This window comes from Aegilops tauschii, chromosome 2 (genome assembly GCF_002575655.3).
Source record: "Aegilops tauschii subsp. strangulata cultivar AL8/78 chromosome 2, Aet v6.0, whole genome shotgun sequence".
In the NCBI taxonomy this organism is placed as follows: Eukaryota; Viridiplantae; Streptophyta; class Magnoliopsida; order Poales; family Poaceae; genus Aegilops; species Aegilops tauschii.
Genome location: NC_053036.3, coordinates 153940675 through 153964144, shown reverse-complemented (window position 1 = coordinate 153964144; position 23470 = coordinate 153940675). Strand labels below are relative to the sequence as shown.

The 23470-nt window shown below is 45.3% G+C and overlaps 1 protein-coding gene and 1 long non-coding RNA gene across 3 annotated transcripts; both read left to right on the top strand.

Annotated features, from left to right (window-relative positions):
• The first annotated feature begins 17808 nt into the window (after nucleotides 1–17808).
• Nucleotides 17809–21008, top strand: LOC141041980 (uncharacterized). Of its 2 annotated transcripts, XR_012203785.1 has the most exons (3): nucleotides 17809–18108; nucleotides 19375–19446; nucleotides 20704–21008. It is a non-coding gene; the product is annotated as an uncharacterized lncRNA (long non-coding RNA). The 2 variants fall into 2 exon arrangements; XR_012203786.1 differs by lacking the exon at nucleotides 19375–19446.
• Nucleotides 21009–22301: 1293 nt separating this feature from the next.
• On the top strand, nucleotides 22302–22700 carry LOC141040843 (uncharacterized). The gene has a single exon (XM_073506960.1). The coding sequence runs from the start codon at nucleotides 22302–22304 to the stop codon at nucleotides 22698–22700; it is 399 nt and encodes a 132-aa protein (XP_073363061.1).
• Nucleotides 22701–23470: the final 770 nt, after the last annotated feature.

The following is a 23470-nucleotide window of genomic DNA, read 5'->3' as shown; positions in this document are numbered from 1 at the left end:
CCGCCGCAACTTCCAGAACCACCAGATCCAATCTAGACACCATCACGGAGGGGTTCATCATCCTCATTGGTGTCTCTCTGATGATGCGTGAGTAGTTCATTGTAGACCTACGGGTCCCTAGTTAGTAGCTAGATGGCTTCCTATCTCTCTTTTGATTCTCAATACAATGGTCTCTTGGAGATATATTTGATGTAACTCTTTTTGCGGTGTGTTTGTTGGGATCCGATGAACTTTGAGTTTATGATCAGATCTACGTTTTTATCCATGAAAGTTATTTGAGTCTTTTGATCTCTTATATGCATGATTACTTATAGATTCGAATTTCTCTTCGAATCTTTGGTTTAGTTAGGCCAACTAGATCGATTTTTCTTGCCATGGGAAGAGGTGCTTTGCGATGGGTTTGATCTTACGGTGCTTGATCCCAGTGACAGAAGGGGAACCGACACGTATGTATTGTTGCTATTAAGGATAACAAGATGGGGTCTATTTCTACATAAATAGATCTTGTCTACATCATGTCATCGTTCTTCTTTCATTACTCTGTTTCTCCATGAACTTAATACACTAGATGCATGCTGGATAGCGGTCGATGTGTGGAGTAATAGTAGTAGATGCAGGCAGCAGTCGGTCTACTAATCTTGGACGTGATGCCTATATAATTATCATTGCCTGGATATCGTCATGATTATTTGAAGTTCTATCAATTGCCCAACAGTAATTTGTTTACCCACCGTATGCTATTTTCTTGAGAGAAGCCACTAGTGAAATCTACGGTCCTCGGGTCTCTTCTTTATTATATTTGCCTTCATGATCTATTTTTATTTGCTTTTATTTTCAGATCTATTAATCCAAAAAACCAAAAATACCTTGCTGCAATTTATTGTTATTTATTTTATCTCGCGTTCCCGCAAGATCTATTTATCCAATCTACTACAAATTTACCTATCTTTTTACCTGTGAGGGATTGACAACCCCTCTCTTACGTCAGTTACAAGTATTTGTTCTTTGTGTGTAGGAGCTGTTTACGTGGTGTTGCGTGGTTCTCCTACTGGTTTGATAACCTCGATCCCATCACTGAGGGAAATACCTACCGTAGTTGTGATGCATCATCCCTTCCTTTTTGGGGAAATACAGGCGTAGTTCAAGCCGCATCATGCGCCTAGGTGGACACCTGGGCCAAGGAGGTGATCGAGCCTAGTGATCAGCGTGTTAGCATCGAGCGGGCTGCGGACAAAGGCGAATGCCGCAACCCATATGAACGGCACGGTGGGCGTCTAGTGCAAGTATGACGCGGCCGGCCTCTGGTGCAAGTACGGCGCAGATGGCCTTTGCCCACTCCTGGCGAGGAATGGGGGTACTGACGGGTTGTGCACCTAGCTGTGATGCCCTGCCGACAGCAGGCAAGTGTCGATGGATCCGCTCTTGCTGTGCGGAGCGTTGCGCCTCTCTCTCTACGGTGCTCCAACGGTCTCGCTGTGCGGCAAGCTAATGTCTACTACACAACCTTCTTCTTGTAGACATTGTTGGGCCTCCAAGTGCAGAGGTTTGTAGGACAGTAGAAAATTTCCCTCAAGTGGATGACCTAAGGTTTATCAATCCGTGGGAGGCGTAGGTTGAAGATGGTCTCTCTCAAACAACCCTGCAACCAAATAACAAAGAGTCTCTTGTGTCCCCAACACACCCAATACAATGGTAAATTGTATAGGTGCACTAGTTCGGCGAATAGATGGTGATACAAGTGCAATATGGATGGTAGATATAAGTTTTTGTAATCTGAAAATATAAAAACAGCAAGGTAACTAATGATAAAAGTGAGCACAAACGGTATTGCAATGCTAGGAAACAAGGCCTAGGGTTCATACTTTCACTAATGCAAGTTATCTCAACAATAATAACATAATTGGATCATATAACTATCCCTCAACCAGCAACAAAGAGTCACTCCAAAGTCACTAATAGCGGAGAACAAACGAAGAGATTCTGGTAGGGTACGAAACCACCTCAAAGTTATCCTTTCAGATCGATCTATTCAAGAGTCCGTAGTAAAATAACACGAAGTTATTCTTTCCGTTTGATCGATCATAGAGTTTGTACTAGAATAACACCTTAAGACACAAATCAACCAAAACCCTAATGTCACCTAGATACTCCAATGTCACCTCAAGTATCCGTGGGTATGATTATACGATATGCATCACACAATCTCAAATTCATCTATTCAAACCAACACAAAGTACTTCAAAGAGTGCCCCAAAGTTTCTACCGGAGAGTCAAGATGAAAACGTGTGCCAACCCCTATGCATAAGTTCACAATGTTACGGAACCCGCAAGTTGATCACCCAAACATACATCAAGTAGATCACGTGATATCCCATTGTCACCACAGATAAGCACATGCAAGACATACATCAAGTGTTCTCAAATCCTTAAAGACTCAATCAGATAAGATAACTTCAAAGGGAAAACTCAATCCATTACAAGAGAGTAGAGGGGGATAAACATCATAAGATCCAACTATAATAGCAAAGCTCGCGATACATCAAGATCGTACCACATCAAGAACAAGAGAGAGAGAGAGAGAGAGAGAGATCAAACACATAGGTACTGGTACAACCCTAAGCCCCGAGGGTGAACTACTCCCTCCTCGTCATGGAGGACGCCGGGATGATGAAGATGGCCACCGGTGAGGAATCCCCCCTCCGGCAGGTTGCCGGAACGGGTCTAGATTGGTTTTCGGTGGCTACAGAGGCTTGCGGCGGCGGAACTCCCGATCTAGGTTATGTTCTGGGGGTTTCTGTATATATAAGAGCTTTTTGGCGTCGGGAACAAGTCAGAGGGATCTCTGGGCTGTCCACGAGGTAGGGGGCGCGCCCAGGGGGGTGGGCGCGCCTCCCGCCCTCGTGGGCAGCTCGGAACTCTTCTGGCCCAACTCTTTTACTCCATGGCCTTCTTCTGGTCCAAAAATAAGCTCCGTCAAGTTTCAGGTCAATTGGACTCTGTTTGGTTTTCCTTTTCTGTGATACTCAAAAACAAGGAAAAACAGGAACTGGCACTGGGCTCTAGGTTAATAGGTTAGTCCCAAAAATCATATAAAATAGCATATGAATGCATATAAAACATCCTAGAAGGATAACATAATAGCATGAATACTTCATAAATTATAGATACGTTGGAGACGTATCAGCATCCCCAAGCTTAATTCCTGCTCGTCCTCGAGTAGGTAAATGATAAAAGAAATAATTTATGAAGTGTGAATGCTAGCAGGTGCACAAGTTTGATCAATGATAATGTCAATCACCTTTTCTAGCATCATTATATGTCATAACAGTAGCTCATATCATAAAGCTTCTCATGATCAAGTAACAAGCTATTCACATGTTAAAGTATAGATCATAAACTTTCTTGAAAACTAACAAACAGTCCTCAGTCATCAAACAATTGCAATTCATCTTATTTTCCGGAAGGGTCTATGTAAGAGCTTTGATTTACTCAACTATCATATAGTCTTCCATGATTGCTACCACTCAAAGCATATTTTTAGAACAAATAGCATTCATCGAACACAGAGAAAGATAGGGGCTTAATGTTTCGCCTCCCAACCTTTTACCTCAAGGGTAATGTCAACAATAATAATTCATGATCAAATATATTTGAATGGCCATATATGCTTAGAGCTTTCCATCACATGATGCTTGCCAACTAAAGAGTAGGTTGGAATGAGAAGGAATACTACTGACTCTTGCATAAAAGTAAAAGATAGGCCCTTCGCAGAGGGAAGCAGGGATTTGCAGAGGTGCCAGAGCTCGAAGCTAAAACAGAGATGAAAATAATTTTGAGAGGTATGCTTCCATTGTCAACATAACGACCAAGAGTTCCCAATGTCTTCCATACTAGATACATTATAGGCAGTTCCCAAACAGAAAGGTAAAGATTTTACTCCCCCTCCACCAACAATCACACTCCACGGCTTGTCCGAAACAACGGGTGCCGTCCAACTATCAACAATCCTGAGGGAGTTTTGTTTAAATTATTTGCGAATTTGTTTTTGATCTTTTGATCATAGGACTGGGCATCCCAGTTACCAGCCATTTTCTCGTGAATGATGAGCGGAGTCCACTCATCGTGAGAATAACCCACCTAGCATGGAAGATACTGACAGCCCCTAGTCGCTACATGAGCGATTCGGGCATACAAAACAGATTATTATTTGAAGGTTTAGAGTTTGGCACATGCAAATTTACTTGGAACGGCAGGTAAATACTGCATATAGGTAGATATGGTGGACACTCATGGAAGAAACTTGGTTCAAGGAATTTGGATGCACAAGCAGTATTCCCGCTTAGTACAGATATTTTGGCTAGCAAAGGATTCTATATAGCAAGCACCACATGTTAGAGGATCCATAACAATATAACTTCTATACAAATATACCCAAGCATAACTCATTATGTTGTCTTCCTTGTCCAACTTCAACTAATTTGCTCAGGTTTGAAAATAATTAATGGGGCTCACAATCATAGAAGATGTCCAAGATAGTATATTTATATGTCAAATCTCTCTTCCTTCAATATTCTTTCATGAATTGTTCAAGTGACCAATACAATGTTTGCTAACCTTCAAAAAATTTACCACCTCTACTTCTTATATGTGAAGGCATTACTCCTCATGGGAAAGGCATATGAAACATATATATTTCAGATTTATGGTATTCAATTCATTCAACCATTTACTCATGGGATACATAAGTGAAGCACGTGAGTAAATGACAAACTACTCCAAAAAGATATAAGTGAAGATCAATGAGTAGTTAAATAATTATGTAGCTATGTGAAGACTCTCTCTCATTTAAGAATTTCAGATCTTGGTATTTTATTCAAACAGCAAGCAAAACAAAAGAAAATACAATGATGCTCCAAGCAAAACACATATCATGTGGTGAATAAAAATATAGCTCCAAGTAAAGTTACCGATGAACGAAGACGAAAGAGGGGATGCCATCCGGGGCATCCCCAAACTTAGGCTCTTGGTTGTCATTGAATATTACCTTGGGGTGCCTTGGGCATCCCCAAGCTTAGGCTCTTGCCACTCCTTATTCCATAGTCCATCGAATCTTTACCCAAAACTTGAAAACTTCACAACACAAAACTCAACAGAAAACTCGTAAGCTCCGTTAGTATAAGAAAATAAATCACCACTTAGGTACTGTTGTGAACTCATTATAAATTCATATTGGTGTAATATCTACTGTATTCCAACTTCTCTATGGTTCATACCCTCCGATACTACTCATAGATTCATCAAAATAAGCAAACAACACAGTGAAAACAGAATCTGTCAAAAACAGAACAGTTTGTAGTAATCTGTATCAAACGTATACTTCTGGAACTCCAAAAATTCTGAAATAAATTGGTGGACCTGAGTAATTTGTCTATTAATCATCTTCAAAAAGAATCAACCTAAAATCACTCTCCAGTAAAATATGGCAGCTAATCTCGTGAGCACTAAAGTTTCTGTCTTTTACAGCAAGTTCATAAAGACTTCACCCAAGTCTTCCCAAAGGTTCTACTTGGCACAAACACTAATTAAAACATAAAACCACATCTAACCAGAGGCTAGATAGATTATTTATTGCTAAACATGAGCAAAAAGAAAGTTACAAAATAAAATTGGGTTGCCTCCCAACAAGCGCTAACGTTTAACGCCCCTAGCTAGGCATGATGATTTCAATGATGCTTACATAAAACATAAGAATTGAAACGTAAAGAGAGCATCATGAAGAATATGACTAACACATTTAATTCTAACCCACTTCCTATGCATAGGGATTTTGTGAGCAAACAATTTATGGGAATAATAATCAACTAGCATAGGAAGGCAAAACAAGCATAACTTTAAAACTTTAAGCACATAGAGAGGAAACTTGATATTATTGCAATTCCTACAAGCATATACTCCTCCCTCATAATAATTTTCAGTAGCATCGTGAATGAATTCAACAATATACCCATCACATGAAGCATTCTTCATGATCTACAAGCATAGAAATTTTACTACTCTCCACATAAGCAAAATTCTTCTCATTCGGAATAGTGAGAGTATCATAAGAAACTCGAATACTATAAATTGTTTCCACATTAAAGGAGTAATGTTTAGAAAAAGGGTAATCATAATCATGACAAGTTTTATAAATATAATCATCACTACTTTTTATAGCATAAGTGTCATCACAATAATCATCATAAGTAGCAACTTTGTTCTCATCATAATCGATTGAAACCTCTTCCAAGATAGTGGAATCATTACTAAATAAAGTCATGACCTCTCCAAATCCACTTTTATAATTATCACAATAAGATTCAACATCCTCCAAAATAGTGGGATCATTACTTCCTAAAGTTGACACTCTTCCATACCCACTTTCATCAATATAATCATCATAAGTAGGAGGCATGCTATCATCATAATAAATTTGCTCATCAAAACTTGGGAGGCTAAAAATATCATCTTCATTAAACATAGCATCCCCAAGCTTGGGACAAACATTAATTGCAGAAAATATATTCTCAAACTTTTCATTCTCATCAAACATAGCATCCCCAAGCTTGGGCCTTTTCATATCATAAGCATAATAACTCTCATCATTAATAGTATGGATAGCACCAATAGTATAGCAATTATCATCATCACAATGAGTAATAGGAGCAACATCATTTGGGAGGGATACCTTTCTACCTTTGCATCTCCGTCTTTTCTTTTTCTTCTTCACATCATGTGTCGATTTAATCCTCTTTTTGGAGCTCCTTATTAATGATATTGGTTGAATAGAAGGATCCTCCTCGTTACCCGATTCATCATAAGAAATAATAGGAGGATATTGGGAAGTCTCTTCCCTTTCATTAGTATTCTCTTCATCTTCTATTTGTTTTCTTGTATTGATGTAATTGGCAATATAAGGATTTTCAATGCAATTCACCGCACAATAAATAAAAATCTCTTCTAGATCAAAATCAAGAAATCTATCAAGATTAAATTTTGGAATACCCTCAGTTATACGTTTCATTTCTTCATACCCCAAAAGAAGACTAAGCTCTTTATGATGCTCAAGGGTAATCAAGTTATCACAATTTTTGGACACGATTTGATCATGAAACAAATAGCATTGGAGCTTTAAATGACCGTGTTCATTGCAAAGTTCACAAGGATGGCGATAAATATTGAATCTTTCAGCACAATCATCTAGCCTTTCTTGCAACCATTTACTTTCCAAATACTTATGTCTCTTGCAAAATCTATCTTCCCTATTTGGTGCGTGCTTGCAAGCTCTATGTATTCCATAAAAGTTGACATGCATATAAGAGACATTTTCATCATGACTAGTGCAATCATCATTAGTACTATGGATATTCAAAGAATTCATACTAACAACATTGCAGTCATGCTCATCATTCAAATATTTAGTGCCAAACATTCTAATGCATTATTCTTCTAACATTTTGGCACAATTATCGGAATCCTTATTTTCATGAAAGATATTAAAAAGATGAAGCATATGAGGCACCCTCAATTCCATTTTTTGTAGTTTTCTTTTATAAACTAAACTAGTGATAAAACAAGAAACTAAAAGATTCGATTGCAAGATCTAAAGATATACCTTCAAGCACTCACCTCCCCGACAACGGCGCCAGAAACTCCTTGATGTCTACTATGCAACCTTCTTCTTGTAGACGTTGTTGGGCCTCCAAGTGCAGAGGTTTGTAGGACAGTAGCAAATTTCCCTCAAGTGGATGACCAGAGGTTTATCAATCCGTGGGAGGCGTAGGTTGAAGATGGTCTCTCTCAAACAACCCTGCAACCAAATAACAAAGAGTCTCTTGTGTCCCCAACACACCCAATACAATGGTAGTATAGGTGCACTAGTTCGGCGAACAGATGGTGATACAAGTCAATATGGATGGTAGATGTAGGTTTTTGTAATATGAAAATATAAAAACAGCAAGTTAACTAATGATAAAAGTGAGCACAAACGGTATTGCAATGCTAGGAAACCAGGCCTAGGGTTCATACTTTCACTAGTGCAAGTTATCTCAACAATAATAACATAATTGGATCATATAACTATCCCTCAACATGCAACAAAGAGTCACACCAAAGTCACTAATAGCGGAGAACAAACGAAGAGATTATGGTAGGGTACGAAATCACCTCAAAGTTATCCTTTCGGATCGATCTATTCAAGAGTCCGTAGTAAAATAACACGAAGCTATTCTTTCCGTTCGATCGATCATAGAGTTCGTACTAGAATAACACCTTAAGACATAAATCAACCAAAACCCTAATGTCACCTAGATACTCCAATGTCACCTCAAGTATCCGTGGGTATGATTATACGATATGCATCACACAATCTCAAATTCATCTATTCAAACCAACACAAAGTACTTCAAAGAGTGCCCCCAAAGTTTCTACCAGAGAGTCAAGACGAAAACGTGTGCCAACCCTTATGCATAAGTTCACAATGTTACGGAACCCGCAAGTTGATCACCCAAACATACATCAAGTAGATCACGTGATATCCCATTGTCACCATAGATAAGCACATGCAAGACATACATCAAGTGTTCTCAAATCCTTAAAGACTCAATCCGATAAGATAACTTCAAAGGGAAAACTCAATCCATTACAAGAGAATAGAGGGGGAGAAACATCATAAGATCCAACTATAATAGCAAAGCTCGCGATACATCAAGATCGTACCACCTCAAGAACACGAGAGAGGGAGAGAGAGAGAGAGAGGGAGGGAGAGATCAAACACATAGCTACTGGTACATACCCTCAGCCCCGAGGGTGAACTACTCCCTCCTCGTCATGGAGGGCGCCGGGATGATGAAGATGGCCACTGGTGAGGGATCCCCCTTCGGCAGGGTGCCGGAACGGGTCTAGATTGGTTTTTGGTGGCTACAGAGGCTTGCGGCGGCGGAACTCCCGATCTAGGTTATGTTCTGGGGGTTTCTGTATATATAAGAGCTTTTTGGCATCGGGAACTCCGGGCTGTCCACGAGGTAGGGGGCGCGCCCAGGAGGGGTGGGCGCGCCTCCCACCCTCGTGGGCAGCCCGGGACTCTTCTGGCCCAACTCTTTTACTCCATGGCCTTCTTCTGGTCCAAAAATAAGCTCCGTCAAGTTTCAGGTCAATTGGACTCCGTTTGGTTTTCCTTTTCTGCATATTCAAAAACAAGGAAAAACAGGAACTAGCACCGGGCTCTAGGTTAATAGGTTAGTCCCAAAAATCATATAAAATAGCATATAAATGCATATAAAACATCCTAGAAGGGTAATATAATAGCATGAATACTTCATAAACTATAGATATGTTGGAGACGTATCACAAGCCGCAGCCTATCAGCGCGACGCGCCTAGCTTGCTCTGCGGCACACCATCGATCATGTTGTGCGGCGAGCTGCAGCCTCTCCGCGCTGACATGCCTATCTTGATCCGCGGCACTGAAGCTGTGACGCCCGGATAATTAAGCTACAGTAATCCCACGCTAATGATGTCGCGTCACCACGATCACTGTTGTTAACCTCGCGATGATTCAAAACTGTTTCAAAATTCAAATTCAAGTTAATGTCAACAATAAAAATTTTCAAAAGTTAAAACAAAAATGTTCGGGGGGTGCCATAATTTGCATATGTAAATATGGTGCAACAAACACATTTTTATAAAATGCCTAGATATTTTATAGTGGATGGAAACAACAAAACAATTAAATAAAAAGAAAAGCAGAACCTAGCTAAACTAAAAAGACAAGAGCCTGCCCCCTCCCCCCACTAGGCCTCGGCCCAGCTGGCCATTGGGCCAACCAGGCCGGCCCACCCACGCTTACTAACCTCCCCACCCCCGAAACCCTAGCGCACACACCCCACTTCCCCCCCCCCCCCACGTTCCCCTCTCTCCCACGTCTCCTCCCGATCCCGATCTGGATCGGGCGCCCCTCACCTCGCCTCGCTGCTCGACGTCGCCAGCGCCGCGCCGTCCTCGTCCCCAACGACCCCGGCCCCCTCGCACTCCCTCTCCTCCCCTGGATCTAGATCGGGGACGCGGCGCCCCGACCCCATCGCCACCTCATCGCCGTCGACCGCCGGATCTCCACCCCGCCGTCGCTCGTCCCCATCCTCCTCCTCACCGGTCTCCACTGAGCCTTGCCGCCTCCCTCTTCTCGGCAACGTTGGTGAGGCCCCGCCTCCCTTCGCTTCCCTGCTCACCGCGTCGACCACCCGCGCCCACCCGCGCGATGCGCGCGCCCCGTGCACCCCGTTGCGCGCCTAGTAGCACTCGACCGCGCCCCGCGCGTGCTCACCGCCGGTACTCCCGGCCTCGCCCACGCCCTACAGCCACAGTGCTCGCGCCCCGTTTGCCCCTGCTCGCCCCCGGAGCGCACCCACGTGCTCCCGTGCGTCCCGCGCCAGACCCGGGCCCTGCAGCCGCCCAGCCACGGCGCATGTCGCCGCCCGCTTCGCCTCGCGCTGCCCCTGCTTCTGCTCTGCTGCGTGCTGCACTGCTGATTCTGCTTTGCCCCGCTGCCGCTACTCGCCGTCGACCGCGGCCCCCGCGTCATCCTGCTCGTCGCGGCCGCCCGGTCCGGCCCAGACCGCGCGCCCGCCCTCGCCACCGCCCCATGCTGCCCGACGCACCTCGTCGCTGGCTACGACGCCCCGGCGCCTCCACTGGCCTGGGCGGGCGCCCAAACGGGTTACGCCCCAGCGCCCGTTAGCCCTTTTGCCCACTCCACCCCGCTAGGCCCCCTGGGGCCTATGACAGGAGGGCCCCGCCTCCAGTACGTTTCCAAAAAAAGGATTAAAAAATATTAATAATAAAAATAATATATTAAATAATTAATTAATTAAATTGATTAAGTTAATTAATCTGAATTAATTAATCTAATTAACTTGTTAGTTTAATCAAACAGTAATTAGTTTAACCTAATTCCTAATAAGCCTAAACAGTGTATGACAGGTGGGTCCTACTGGACCCACACGTCAGTTTGACCAGTCAACACCTCTTTTGACTGCTGACGTCATGCTGACGTCAGCAAACACTGTTCTGGATAATGTTAAATTAAAATAATTAAATTAATTCTAAAAATGATTTAAATCTTTTTAAATTCATATAAAATAAACCGTAGCTCAGATGAAAATACTTTCTACATGAAAGTTGCTCGGAACGACGAGATGAATCCGAATACGCAGCCCATTCGTCCTCCACACATCCCTATCCTATCGAACTCGCAACTTTCCCCCTCCGGTTCATTTGTCCGAAAAAGGGAAACACCGGGAATACTTTCCCGGATGTTTCCCTCCTTCGCCGGTATCACCTACTACCGCGATTGGGCACGCCTAGCATCACGCTTTGTCATGTCATGCATCGTCATGCATTTGTTTGCATTGTATTTATTGTTTCTTCCCCCTCTTCTCTCGCTAGACACCGAGACCGACGCCGCTGCTACCCAGTACGACTACGGTGTTGACGACCCCTCCTTCTCGGCTGAGCTTCCAGGCAAGCCCCCCACCCTTGATCACCAGATATCGCCTATTCTTCTCTCTACGGCTTGCATTAGAGTAGTGTAGCATGTTACTGCTTTCCATTAATCCTACCCTGATGCATAGCCTTTATTTGCTACTACTGTTGTTACCTTTACCTGCAATCCTACATGCTTAGTATAGGATGCTAGTATTCCATCAGTGGCCCTACATTCTTGTCCGTCTGCCATGCTATACTATCGGGCCGTGATCACTCGGGAGGTGGTCACGGGTATATACTATATACTTTATACATGATACCTGTGGTAACTAAAGTCGGGTCGGCTCGTAGGAGTACCCGCGAGTGGATCTTGTGGCGGAGCGACAGGGCAGGTTGAGGCCACCTAGGAGAGAGGTGGGCCTGGCCCTGGTCGGCGTCCGCGGTTACTTCAAAATAACACGCTTAACGAGTTCTTGGTATTTGATCTGAGTCTGGCCATTTGGTCTATACGCACTAACCAACTATGCGGGAACAGTTATGGGCACTCGACGTCGTGGTATCAACCGAAGCCTTCGTGACATCAGCGACTAAGCGGCGCGCGCCGGATTGGACTGGAACGCCTGCAAGGCTAGGTCTACTTCTGGCCGCGTTCGCAACGTGCAGGTGTGCAATGGGCGATGGGCCCAGACCCCTGCGCCATAGGATTTAGACCAGCGTGCTGACCTCTCTGTTGTGCCTAGGTGGGGCTACGACGTGTTGATCTTCTGAGGCCGGGCATGACCCAGGAAAGTATGTCCGGCCAAATGGGATCGAGCGTGTTGGGTTATGTGGTGCACCCCTGCAGGGAAGTTTATCTATTCGAATAGCCGTGTCCCTCGGTAAAAGGATGACCCAGAGTTGTACCTTGACCTTATGAGAACTAGAATCGGATACTTAATAAAACACACCCTTCCAAGTGCCAGATACAACCCGGTGATCGCTCTCTAACAGGGCGACGAGGAGAGGATCGCCGGGTAGGATTATGCTATGCGATGCTACTTGGAGAACTTCAATCTACTCTCTTCTACATGCTGCAAGATGGAGGTGGCCAGAAGCGTAGTCTTCGACAGGATTGGCTATCCCCCTCTTATTCTGGCATTCTGCAGTTCAGTCCACCGATATGGCCCTTTACACATATACCCATGCATATGTAGTGTAGCTCCTTGCTTGCGAGTACTTTGGATGAGTACTAACGGTTGCTTTTCTCCCTCTTTTCCCCCTTTCCCTTCTACCTGGTTGTCGCAACCAGATGTCGGAGCCCAGGAGCCAGACGCCGCCGTCGGCGACGACTCCTACTACACCGGAGGTGCCTACTACTATGTGCAGGCCGCTGACGACGACCAGGAGTAGTTAGGAGGATCCCAGGCAGGAGGCCTGCGCCTCTTTCGATCTGTATCCCAGTTTGTGCTAGCCATCTTATGGCAACTTGTTTAACTTATGTTTGTACTCAGATATTGTTGCTTCCGCTGACTCGTCTATGATCGAGCACTTGTATTCGAGCCCTCGAGGCCCCTGGCTTGTATTATGATGCTTGTATGACTTATTTATGTTTTAGAGTTGTGTTGTGATATCTTCCCATGAGTCCCTGATCTTGATCGTACACGTTTGCGTGCATGATTAGTGTACGATTGAATCGGGGGCGTCACAAGTTGGTATCAGAGCCAACTGCCTGTAGGAATCCCCCTTTCCAAGTCCTTGGCCAAAGTTGAGTCTAGTCATTGCTAAACTTTTACTAACATGGCTGTGTGGCTTACGGGCCCATGTCGCCATTGGGTGGTATTAGGATCTTTTATTCCTCGATCTATACTCTGGGAACTCTGAATCTCTCTTCTATTTGGGTTTAAATGAATTTACTAACTCTGACTCTAGGTTCTCGTAACTACTTTCTCCCGGAGAGCCCCTTCATTCCAGATGATGGCCTGCTTCACCAGAAGATTCTAAAGATACTCTTCGATATTCTCTCGAGACTTTGTGCCGACCACTCTTACTATTCCCGACCATCGATAAATCCTTATGGATAACTACTTACACTTGCCACTCATACAATCATTCCCCATTGATCTTGTTATTACAAGATACCCCGAAATTCTCTCTAATGTTCAGATAATACTTTGTGCCTACTGCCTTGCAGTTCTTGGCCACATGAATACCCCTACGGATAATTCCTCGCACTTACCGAGTATCCGCTCATCCCTAGTTGTTCAGGTGTTTCACAAAAGTCTTCGAAATACTATTCGATCCTCCGAAAATCCTTAGCAGCTTATTGCTCTGCAAATACTTGTCTGCTTGCATTATGGATGCTTCCCATATGTCTGGCTATATTCATTAGTCTCCTTTGACGCCGTCTTTTGATCCTATTGATTCAACATGAGTGTGAATGCCCGCAATCATCGGTTGATCCTTTTGAATTATCTTTCTGGCTCAGATGTCATTTTGAACATGAGCTGGATCTCGACCAATCAAATTACCGTCGATAATATCCCTAAGCCTACTCAACTTATCCATCCTTAATCAGAGCGTTTGCTTCTGATCCTTCGTTTTGGAAATCATAATTCCTTGTATTTAAGATCTCGAATTATCAAGATATTTCTATAATCCGATGCCTTTTGCATTATTTCTTCTTCTGGTTGAACATATATGCTCACATCAGATTCTTGGCGGTCCGCCAGATCGTTTGGTGGATTATTATCCGACCGTTCCTGCATATTCTCAAAACATTGAGTTCTTCCCCTGATACATAATGCCTTTGGTAAATTGTATCATTTGCCTTGACAACCATGCTCTACTTTCGAGCTTGTATTATTTACTCCTGAAGATATGTTTCTATGATGCCCTGATGGGTTGAACCTATGCCTTCCTTAATCTTTGTGAACCCGAAAGTTTTCCAAGGTTCATACTCCTCTGGTAATTCACCAGGTAGATCTTCGCACTCAAATCATTTTTAGTAGAGCAGTGAATGAAAGGTTATGCATTAAAGAAGTGGGAGTCGACCTTGAACTTTGTGTTCATGCCCATGGACACGATGTAGATCCTATCATGGAAGCTTCTTGTAATAATAACTATTTCCTTGATAACTATCATCTGGTAACTGTGAATTGATCATTTGCAACTATGGTTCCGACCATATGTTCTTCTTTGATCCCATTTCTCGGGCAAGTTTAAGAACTTGTCTTCTATGGATCAATACACCAGTCCAACCTTTACTTTGACCTCTCGTTGAGTATTACACCCTGGTATCTCGAGAATATCATGGAACTGCATAACTTCTTATGGGTTCTTCATCAACTGTTATTTCTCACCGGTTCCAATTTTCTTGGGTTCTGGGTTGTTGTCAACCAAGAACACCGAATAGTGAATCGAGTCCGCACTCCGATTCAATAACTCTAAGTGATTTTCGTTGCTTACGAGTTTATTCACCCTTCAAGTCATCCCAAGCCTGATCGACTATATCATTATCGTACTAAATTTTAACTGTGCTACCTGGCCCTTCTTCCCGGAGCACAACTTTCGACGATGAGCTCAGCTTACATCGATCTTCCTCGTCTTATCATTTGTTCTTGAACAGCAAGCTTAATTTCAAGTTTGTGTCGTACCCATGGTTCCAATAACCTTTCGCTTCATCATTGCTTTAACTTGACGTCATCGGCGATCGATTACATCTTCATGAAATCTCTCGACAAATGTGTCGTGATCATCATCGACATTCGGCGCTCTTGCAGGATATCAATTAAATTCATGATGAGAAATACCATCCTTACCCTCGATGATTTGTGTTGTCATTGACCACTTTATTGCCTTCCCTCCAACACAAACTTGTTCGTGTTCTGTGTTATACCTTGAGTTCCTTGCTATCCAACATTTGTTCTTCTTTACCTTGGAGTATTACCATCTTTTATGTCAAGAATGTAATGAGGATTACTCCACCTCTTAAGAATTCTTGGTATAGTGATACTTCTCACCATCACCATTCTTTCTTGGTACCTGTGTTGATTCCAACAAGTGAACGGTGTTGTCTGGATTCTTTCCTTCTAGCAACCTTATTGCTTTGAAGTTAATGGTCGACATTTCATTCTTAGACCATTGGGTATCAGATCACCATTATAACATCAGTCATGCTACCTAAGCCCATATTTCGGGTGCACCTTTCAACCAATGTTTAAATTGGGTATGTTTTCCTCGATCATATCTCCTTATATCATTTGATTTGACAAATGTTATCTCTTTGTTCACATGATTGTGGAAATCCATCTTTTGAAAATCTCGATGGATTGTCGTTTAGTTCTCAGCCACCCTCTCATCCTATCCTTGGTTTAATGATGAACTCTTGTTTCGGAACTCACTTCCATAGATCATTTCCGAGAATCTCACAATGTCATCTCGTCAATGCGTGTTACACCTTTTCTTCTCAGGCACCCTAAGTCTGAGGTACCCTAACACCGACCAGATCTGAATCTCGGTTAGATATGATGGTTGGAATATATTTCCAAGGGTAATAACAATGTTCTATTATGACCCGGTAAGGTGACGTCATGCCTAGCACGCCTGACCAGAGGACCTAGTGTTATAGTTTCCTTTTTAACAAGGTTAATCATTTTTCCATGAGGAAATTGAATGCCTTGTTTAATAAGTTTATCCTGATGGATCCTTTGTGTTTCCAAAGTATGATCTTCACTTGATGACCATGTCAATGCTATCTGAAGCATGTCTATGTTACTCCGATTTTCAAAAAGAACATTTGAAGCCCAATGCTAAATGTTTCCTGCTCAATTATCCAAACCCCGTTGTTTGGGTAATATCATGAAATTCCTCTCCCCTTACCTAAATGGTTTTCTACTTCATATCCTGCCATGGATATCATGCTCTGCTTTCCCTTGGAAAGGATATACCCCTGAAATATGTGTTTAAACACATTTTTCTTTCCATTGTTCTGATTAAACCTGATAAGACACTTTTCCCTTTCCATTGGTTTGTTTAAACCCTTTCTATGATCTATATGATATAAGCAGTAATAATTCCCTGCTTGTGCAAACACCTTGGTGTACAACTCTGTCAGTAAGACCCTGTTACTATTGTTGATGACATTCCGGTGGCCACCGATGGACGAGAACTTTGCCTATTGGTCCGCCTCGTTCAACGAGCAGGAAAATGTTCTCTTCGTCCCTCGCCCTTGGTATCGACATTGTTGCCAACATAACTGATAGGCTACCCTCTGACATGTCTTGCTATCATGACCGTGCAAGATATCAACGCTTTTCCTACTTTTAACCACATGGTGGGCCCATAACCCACAGTTCCACAGGATCGAAACCTGACTCTCCTGTACAACCTATTGTCAAAGTTATTCCTCACGCTTGTTTCCGTATGTAATTCACGGGCCACCTGCCTAGTGATCAATTATGGTATCAGACGCAATACTTATTCCCATTGCTCTGAACCCCTTTCACATTTCGTATCAGGCAACGAACGATTGCCTATGCGCTTGAAACTTCTATTTTGCACCTTCTTACTTTGCTCTCGATATTTTCTTAAGATTAGATTCGAGAGTTACTTTCTGCCACCTTCCCTGATGTTATCTACTAGATAAGCAAACATTGTAGCGGTCCGTTCTTCCGTAATACCCCCTTATCCTTTCGTAAGTACGATGGCGTTCCCGAAGAAAGGACGACAACTTCATCATGATGCATGGGAATAAAGAATTGAAGACATCAATGAAAGGGATTAACTTCTTCAAGAAGATCCGTTAGAATATCGTAACCAGAACTTTCCCCCTTACTCCGCTCTTAAATCTCGGGACGAGATTTCTTGTAGTGGAGGAGATTTGTGACGCCCGGATAATTAAGCTACAGTAATCCCACGCTAATGATGCCGCGTCACCACGGTCACTATTGTTAACCTCTTGATGATTCGAAACTGTTTCAAAATTCAAATTCAAGTTAATGTCAACAATAAAAAAATTCAAAAGTTAAAACAAAAATGTTCGGGGGGTGCCATAATTTGCATATGTAAATATGGTGCAACAAACACATTTTTATAAAATGCCTAGATATTTTATAGTGGATGGAAACAACAAAACAATTAAATAAAAAGAAAAGCAGAACCTAGCTAAACTAAAAAGACAAGAGCCTGCCCCCTTCCCCCCCCCCCATTAGGCCTCGGCCCAGCTGGCCATCGGGCCAACCAGGCCGGCCCACCCGCGCCTACTAACCTCCCCACCCCCGAAACCCTAGCACACACACCGCACTCCCCCCCCCCACGTTCCCCTCTCTCCCACGTCTCCTCCCGATCCCGATCTGGATCGGGCGCCCCTCACCTCGCCTCGCTGCTCGACGTCGCCAGCACCGCGCCGTCCTCGTCCCCAATGACCCCCTCTCACTCCCTCTCCTCCCCAGGATCTAGATCGGGGACGCGGCGCCCCGACCCCATCGCCACCTCATCATCGTCGACCGCCGGATCCTGCTTCCTCGCCGGATCTCCACCCCGCCGTCGCTCGTCCCCATCCTCCTCCTCACCGGTCTCCAACGAGCCTCGCCGCCCCCTCTTCTCGGCAACGTTGGTGAGGCCCCGCCTCCCTTCGCTCCCCTGCTCACCGTGTTGACCACCTGTACCCACCCGCGCGATGCGCGCGCCCCGTGCACCCCGTTGCGCGCCTAGTAGCACTCGACCGCGCCCCGCGCGTGCTCACCGCCGGTACTCCCGGCCTCGCCCACGCCCTACAGCCACAGTGCTCGCGCCCCGTTTGCCCCTGCTCACCCCCGGAGCGCACCCACGCGCTCCCGTGCGTCCCGCGCCGGACCCGGGCCCTGCAGCCGCCCAGCCACGGCGCATGTCGCCGCCCGCTTTGCCTCGCGCTGCCCCTGCTTCTGCTCTGCTGCGTGCTGCACTGCTGATTCTGCTTTGCCCCGCTGCCGCTACTCGACATCGGCCGCGGCCCCCGCGTCATCCTGCTCGTCGCCGCCGCCCGGTTCGGCCCCGACCGCGCGCCCGCCCTGCGCCGTGGCCTCGCTCGCCACCGCCCCCTCCTGCCCGATGCACCTCGTCGCTGGCTACGACGCCCCGGCGCCTCCACTGGCCTGGGCGGGCGCCCAAACGGGTTACGCCCCAGCGCCCGTTAGCCCTTTTGCCCGCTCCACCCCGCTAGGCCCCCTGGGGCCTATGACAGGAGGGCCCCGCCTCCACAACGTTTCCAAAAAAAGGATTAAAAAATATTAATAATAAATATAATATATTAATTAATTAATTAATTAAATTAATTAAGTTAATTAATCTGAATTAATTGATCTAATTAACTTGTTAGTTTAATTAAACAGTAATTAGTTTAACCTAAATTCTAATAAGCCTAAACAGTGTATGACAGGTGGGTCCCACTGGACCCACACGTCAGTTTGACCAGTCAACACCTCTGTTGACTGCTGACGTCATGCTGACGTCAGCAAACACTGTTCTGGATAATGTTAAATTAAAATAATTAAATTAATCCTAAAAATGATTTAAATCTTTTCAAATTAATATAAAATAAACCGTAGCTCAGATGAAAATACTTTCTACATGAAAGTTGCTCAGAACGACGAGACGAATCCGAATACGCAGCCCATTTGTCCGCCACACATCCCTAACCTATCGAACTCACAACTTTCCCCCTCCGGTTCATCTGTCGGAAAACGCGAAACACCGGGAATACTTTCCCGGATGTTTCCCCCCTTCGCGGGTATCACCTACTACCGCGATTGGGCACGCCTAGCATCACGCTTTGTCATGTCATGCATCGTCATGCATTTGTTTGCATTGTATTTATTGTTTCTTCCCCCTCTTCTCTCGCTAGACACCGAGACCAACGCAGCTGCTACCCAGTACGACTACGGTGTTGACCCCTCCTTCTCGGCTGAGCTTCCAGGCAAGCCCCCCCGCCCCCCCTTGATCACCAGATATCGCCTATTCTTCTCTCTACGGCTTGCATTAGAGTAGTGTAGCATGTTACTGCTTTCCATTAATCCTACCCTGATGCATAGCATGTATTTGCTACTACTGTTGTTGCCTTTACCTGCAATCCTACATGCTTAGTATAGGATGCTAGTATTCCATCAGTGGCCCTACATTCTTATCCGTCTGCCATGCTATACTATCGGGCTGTGATCACTCGGGAGGTGGCCATGGGTATATACTATATAATTTATACATGATACCTGTGGTGACTAAAGTCGGGTCGGCTCGTAGGAGTACCCGCGAGTGGATCTTGTGGCGGAGCGACAGGGCAGGTTGAGGCCACCTGGGAGAGAGGTGGGCCTGGCCCTGGTCGGCGTCCGCGGTTACTTCAAAATAACACGCTTAATGAGTTCTTGGTATTTGATCTGAGTCTGGCCATTTGGTCTATACGCACTAACCAACTACGCGGGAACAGTTATGGGCACTCGACGTCGTGGTATCAACCGAAGCCTTCGTGACATCAGCGACTGAGCGGCGCGCGCCGGATTGGACTAGAACGCCTGCTAGGCTAGGTCTGCTTCCGGCCGCGTTCACAACGTGCAGGTGTGCAATGGGCGATGGGCCCAGACCCCTGCGCCATAGGATTTAGACCGGCATGCTGACCTCTCTGTTGTGCCTAGGTGGGGCTGCGACGTGTTGATCTTCCGAGGCCGGGCATGACCCAGGAAAGTGTGTCCGGCCAAATGGGATCGAGCTTGTTGGGTTATGTGGTGCACCCCTGCAGGGAAGTTTATCTATTCGAATATTCGTGTCCCTCGGTAAAAGGACGACCCGGAGTTGTACCTTGACCTTGTGAGAACTAGAACCGGATACTTAATAAAACACACCCTTCCAAGTGTCAGATACAACCCGGTGATCGCTCTCTAACAGGGCGACGAGGAGGGGATCGCTGGGTAGGATTATGCTATGCGATGCTACTTGGAGAACTTCAATCTACTCTCTTCTACATGCTGCAAGATGGAGGTTGCCAGAAGCATAGTCTTCGACAGGATTAGCTATCCCCCTCTTATTCTGGCATTCTGCAGTTCAGTCCACCGATATGGCCCTTTACACATATACCCATTCATATGTAGTGTAGCTCCTTGCTTGCGAGTACTTTGGATGAGTACTCACGGTTGCTTTTCTCCCTCTTTTCCCCCTTTCCCTTCTACCTGGTTGTCGCAACCAGATGCCGGAGCCCAGGAGCCAGACGCCACCGTCGACGACGACTCCTACTACACCGGAGGTGCCTACTACTACGTGCAGCCCGCTGACGACGACCAGGAGTAGTTAGGAGGATCCCAGGCAGGAGGCATGCGCCTCTTTCGATCTGTATCCCAGTTTGTGCTAGCCATCTTATGGCAACTTGTTTAACTTATGTCTGTACTCAGATATTGTTGCTTCCGCTGACTCGTCTATGATCGAGCACTTGTATTCGAGCCCTCCAGGCCCCTGGCTTGTATTATGATGCTTGTATGACTTATTTATGTTTTAGAGTTGTGTTGTGATATCTTCCCGTGAGTCCCTGATCTTGATCTTACACGTTTGCGTGCATGATTAGCGTACGATTGAATCGGGGGCGTCACAGAAGCACCGTGCGCCAAGGGTCTGCTCAACCCTGGCGATGACACGCAGCACGGCGTTGTCCATCACGTTGTCAGGGAGCGCCTCGGCCTTGACGAGTTGTGGCGCCTTCTCGTTTTCCTCGTTGAGGAGGTTGATGGCAGAGGCGGCGCTTCAGTGGGTTCGCATGCTTGGAAAAGGTGGATGTGCTATAGGCTGTGCTTATTGCCTCGGTGTGTCGCGCGTCGCCTAGGTTTATGCATAATATCGCTGGGTGGCGACGGGAAACCGATGAGGAAATGGCGGGAAACTGTGGCGTGTTCATAAAACTCCATCAATTAATGGAAACTTCGCATAGAAGGAACATCGAGCTAGCCCGGCACATGCGGGAACATTGCTCGCCCAAGGCTATGATCTGTATACTTGTGTGCCCAACAAAGCACACTATTCATAGTAAAGAATATTGTTCTGTACACAAAGAGCGTAGATGTTGTGCAGACTGAGAAAATCATGGCAAATGAATAAACTAAGGAAGAGGTCGATGATGATTTCAAGAATGGTAGACAATAATTTACCAGCAAGCGTCGTTTGCCAAGAACACACACAACTTATTAGCATGAAATGTCTTTCTTATTATCGGTCTTCCCACACAATTAGCCGGTGCACCCTTGTCCGTTGCTCGCGTTCACCTGACCGTTCCGGCCTCTGCTCACGTCCCTCGGCGCGCTCTGCTTGCGTACCTCCACGCGCTTGGCTTGTGGACGGCTTTTCCCTGCGTGTTCAACTGCTATATGCATATATATGGTTGCTCGCTGTTGAGGCGGCCACGGAGCACTCTTCTCACGTCCCTCCGCACGCGCTCTGCCAGTGGTTGGGGCCGGCGTACAATCATGTTGGGGGCCCCATATGCATGCGGTTGCGCCGCGCGCGTCGCCGCCATGCAATTACGTGCGGCAAATTAAAACTGCCATACGGGCGTGCCAACATTCCAGGTCGTCCGGCTTCCCCACTAATTCCTGCGGCCATTATAACCTTGGTCTCTTCAACCTTCCGATCATGCCTCACAACACAACAAGCACACCCACGACGACAAATACAGAGAGGATATCTAGCGGCGCTCCAATGTAGTTCAGTGTGCATAAAGTGGAGACCCACGTGAGGGAGACGGATCTCTCGGTGGTGTACACCATCGACCCGGCCGGGGTGGAGGACTACATTAACACTATGGAGCACTTGCTTGCTCGAGACAAGTACAAAGTGGTTGGCATTGACCTCCAGTACACCGGCGGTCATCCCGGGAGAGATCAGAAGGTTGCCGTTGCCCAGTTGTGTGTGCACCATCATGTCCTCATCTACCACTACTGCATGGCCATAGAGCCTTGTGACCGTTTCCCCAGGTTTGTCAACAGCACCAACTACAAGTTCGCTATGATGGAAACCACCGACGATGTAAAAGCGCTCAAGGTTACGGGCTTGTCCTGCAAGAACCTTGTTGAAATCTGTGGCCGCTACAAGGTCTGGGGTAGCATGAAGGTCTCCCTGGTTGAACTCACCTCAGCCATCATCGACCCATACTACGAAAAGATGAAGCAAGATGCCAATAGAATACATCCCGTATCCTGACACAGAGCCTGGATGGGGAAACTGGATGAAGCTCACCTCAAGTTCATTGCCAAAAATGTGTACACATGCTACGACATGCACAGGCGGATCGTTGACATGAGGGAGTGCCTCCTTCCCGTAAATGACGAGGTCGGATCGAGCCACCAGCAGAGCACTGCCGGCAATCGTCACAAGGAGAAGTAGATGATGATCAGATGATCGCTTATCCTAATTAATTATGCATGTAATAGTTTACTTTGGTGTGTCCAAATGTCATGTGTGTACTAGCTACCTATGTAATTGGATGTTTAATTTGGTTATGCAATCATGTCCTTATAAGTACATATGTTGTTGTTCTGTGTGCAATCACATCGCACACGGACACTACCAGGGAAATCGTCGGTGATGAATTCATCAATCGCTGACAATTGTATACCAGGAAGCGTTTGCCCAAAATACACACGGCTTATTAGCAAAAATCGTCTGTGTTATTATCGGTCTTCACACACATTTTTTATTACGGACCTGTTTGCCACGTATCACACACATCTTGTTAAGTTGAACTGTTTCTGTTCTCTTGGCTCAACGCAAATAGTTCATTTGAGTGACATGTATGCCCTCTATCGCAAACACCTTGATTTGGCTGATCATTTCTGTTATGTTGCCTAATCACAAACAGATCATTCGAGTGAACTGTATGTCGTATATTGCACACACCTTCATTTGGCTGTCTGTTTCTGTTGTTAAGCTCATCGCAAACAGTTCATTCGAGTGAACTGTATGCCACGCAT

What these genes read in the sequence shown, in the direction of transcription:
- LOC141040843 (XM_073506960.1), top strand. Translation starts at nt 22,302, where the DNA reads ATGGAGCACTTGCTTGCTCGAGACAAGTACAAAGTGGTTGGCATTGAC.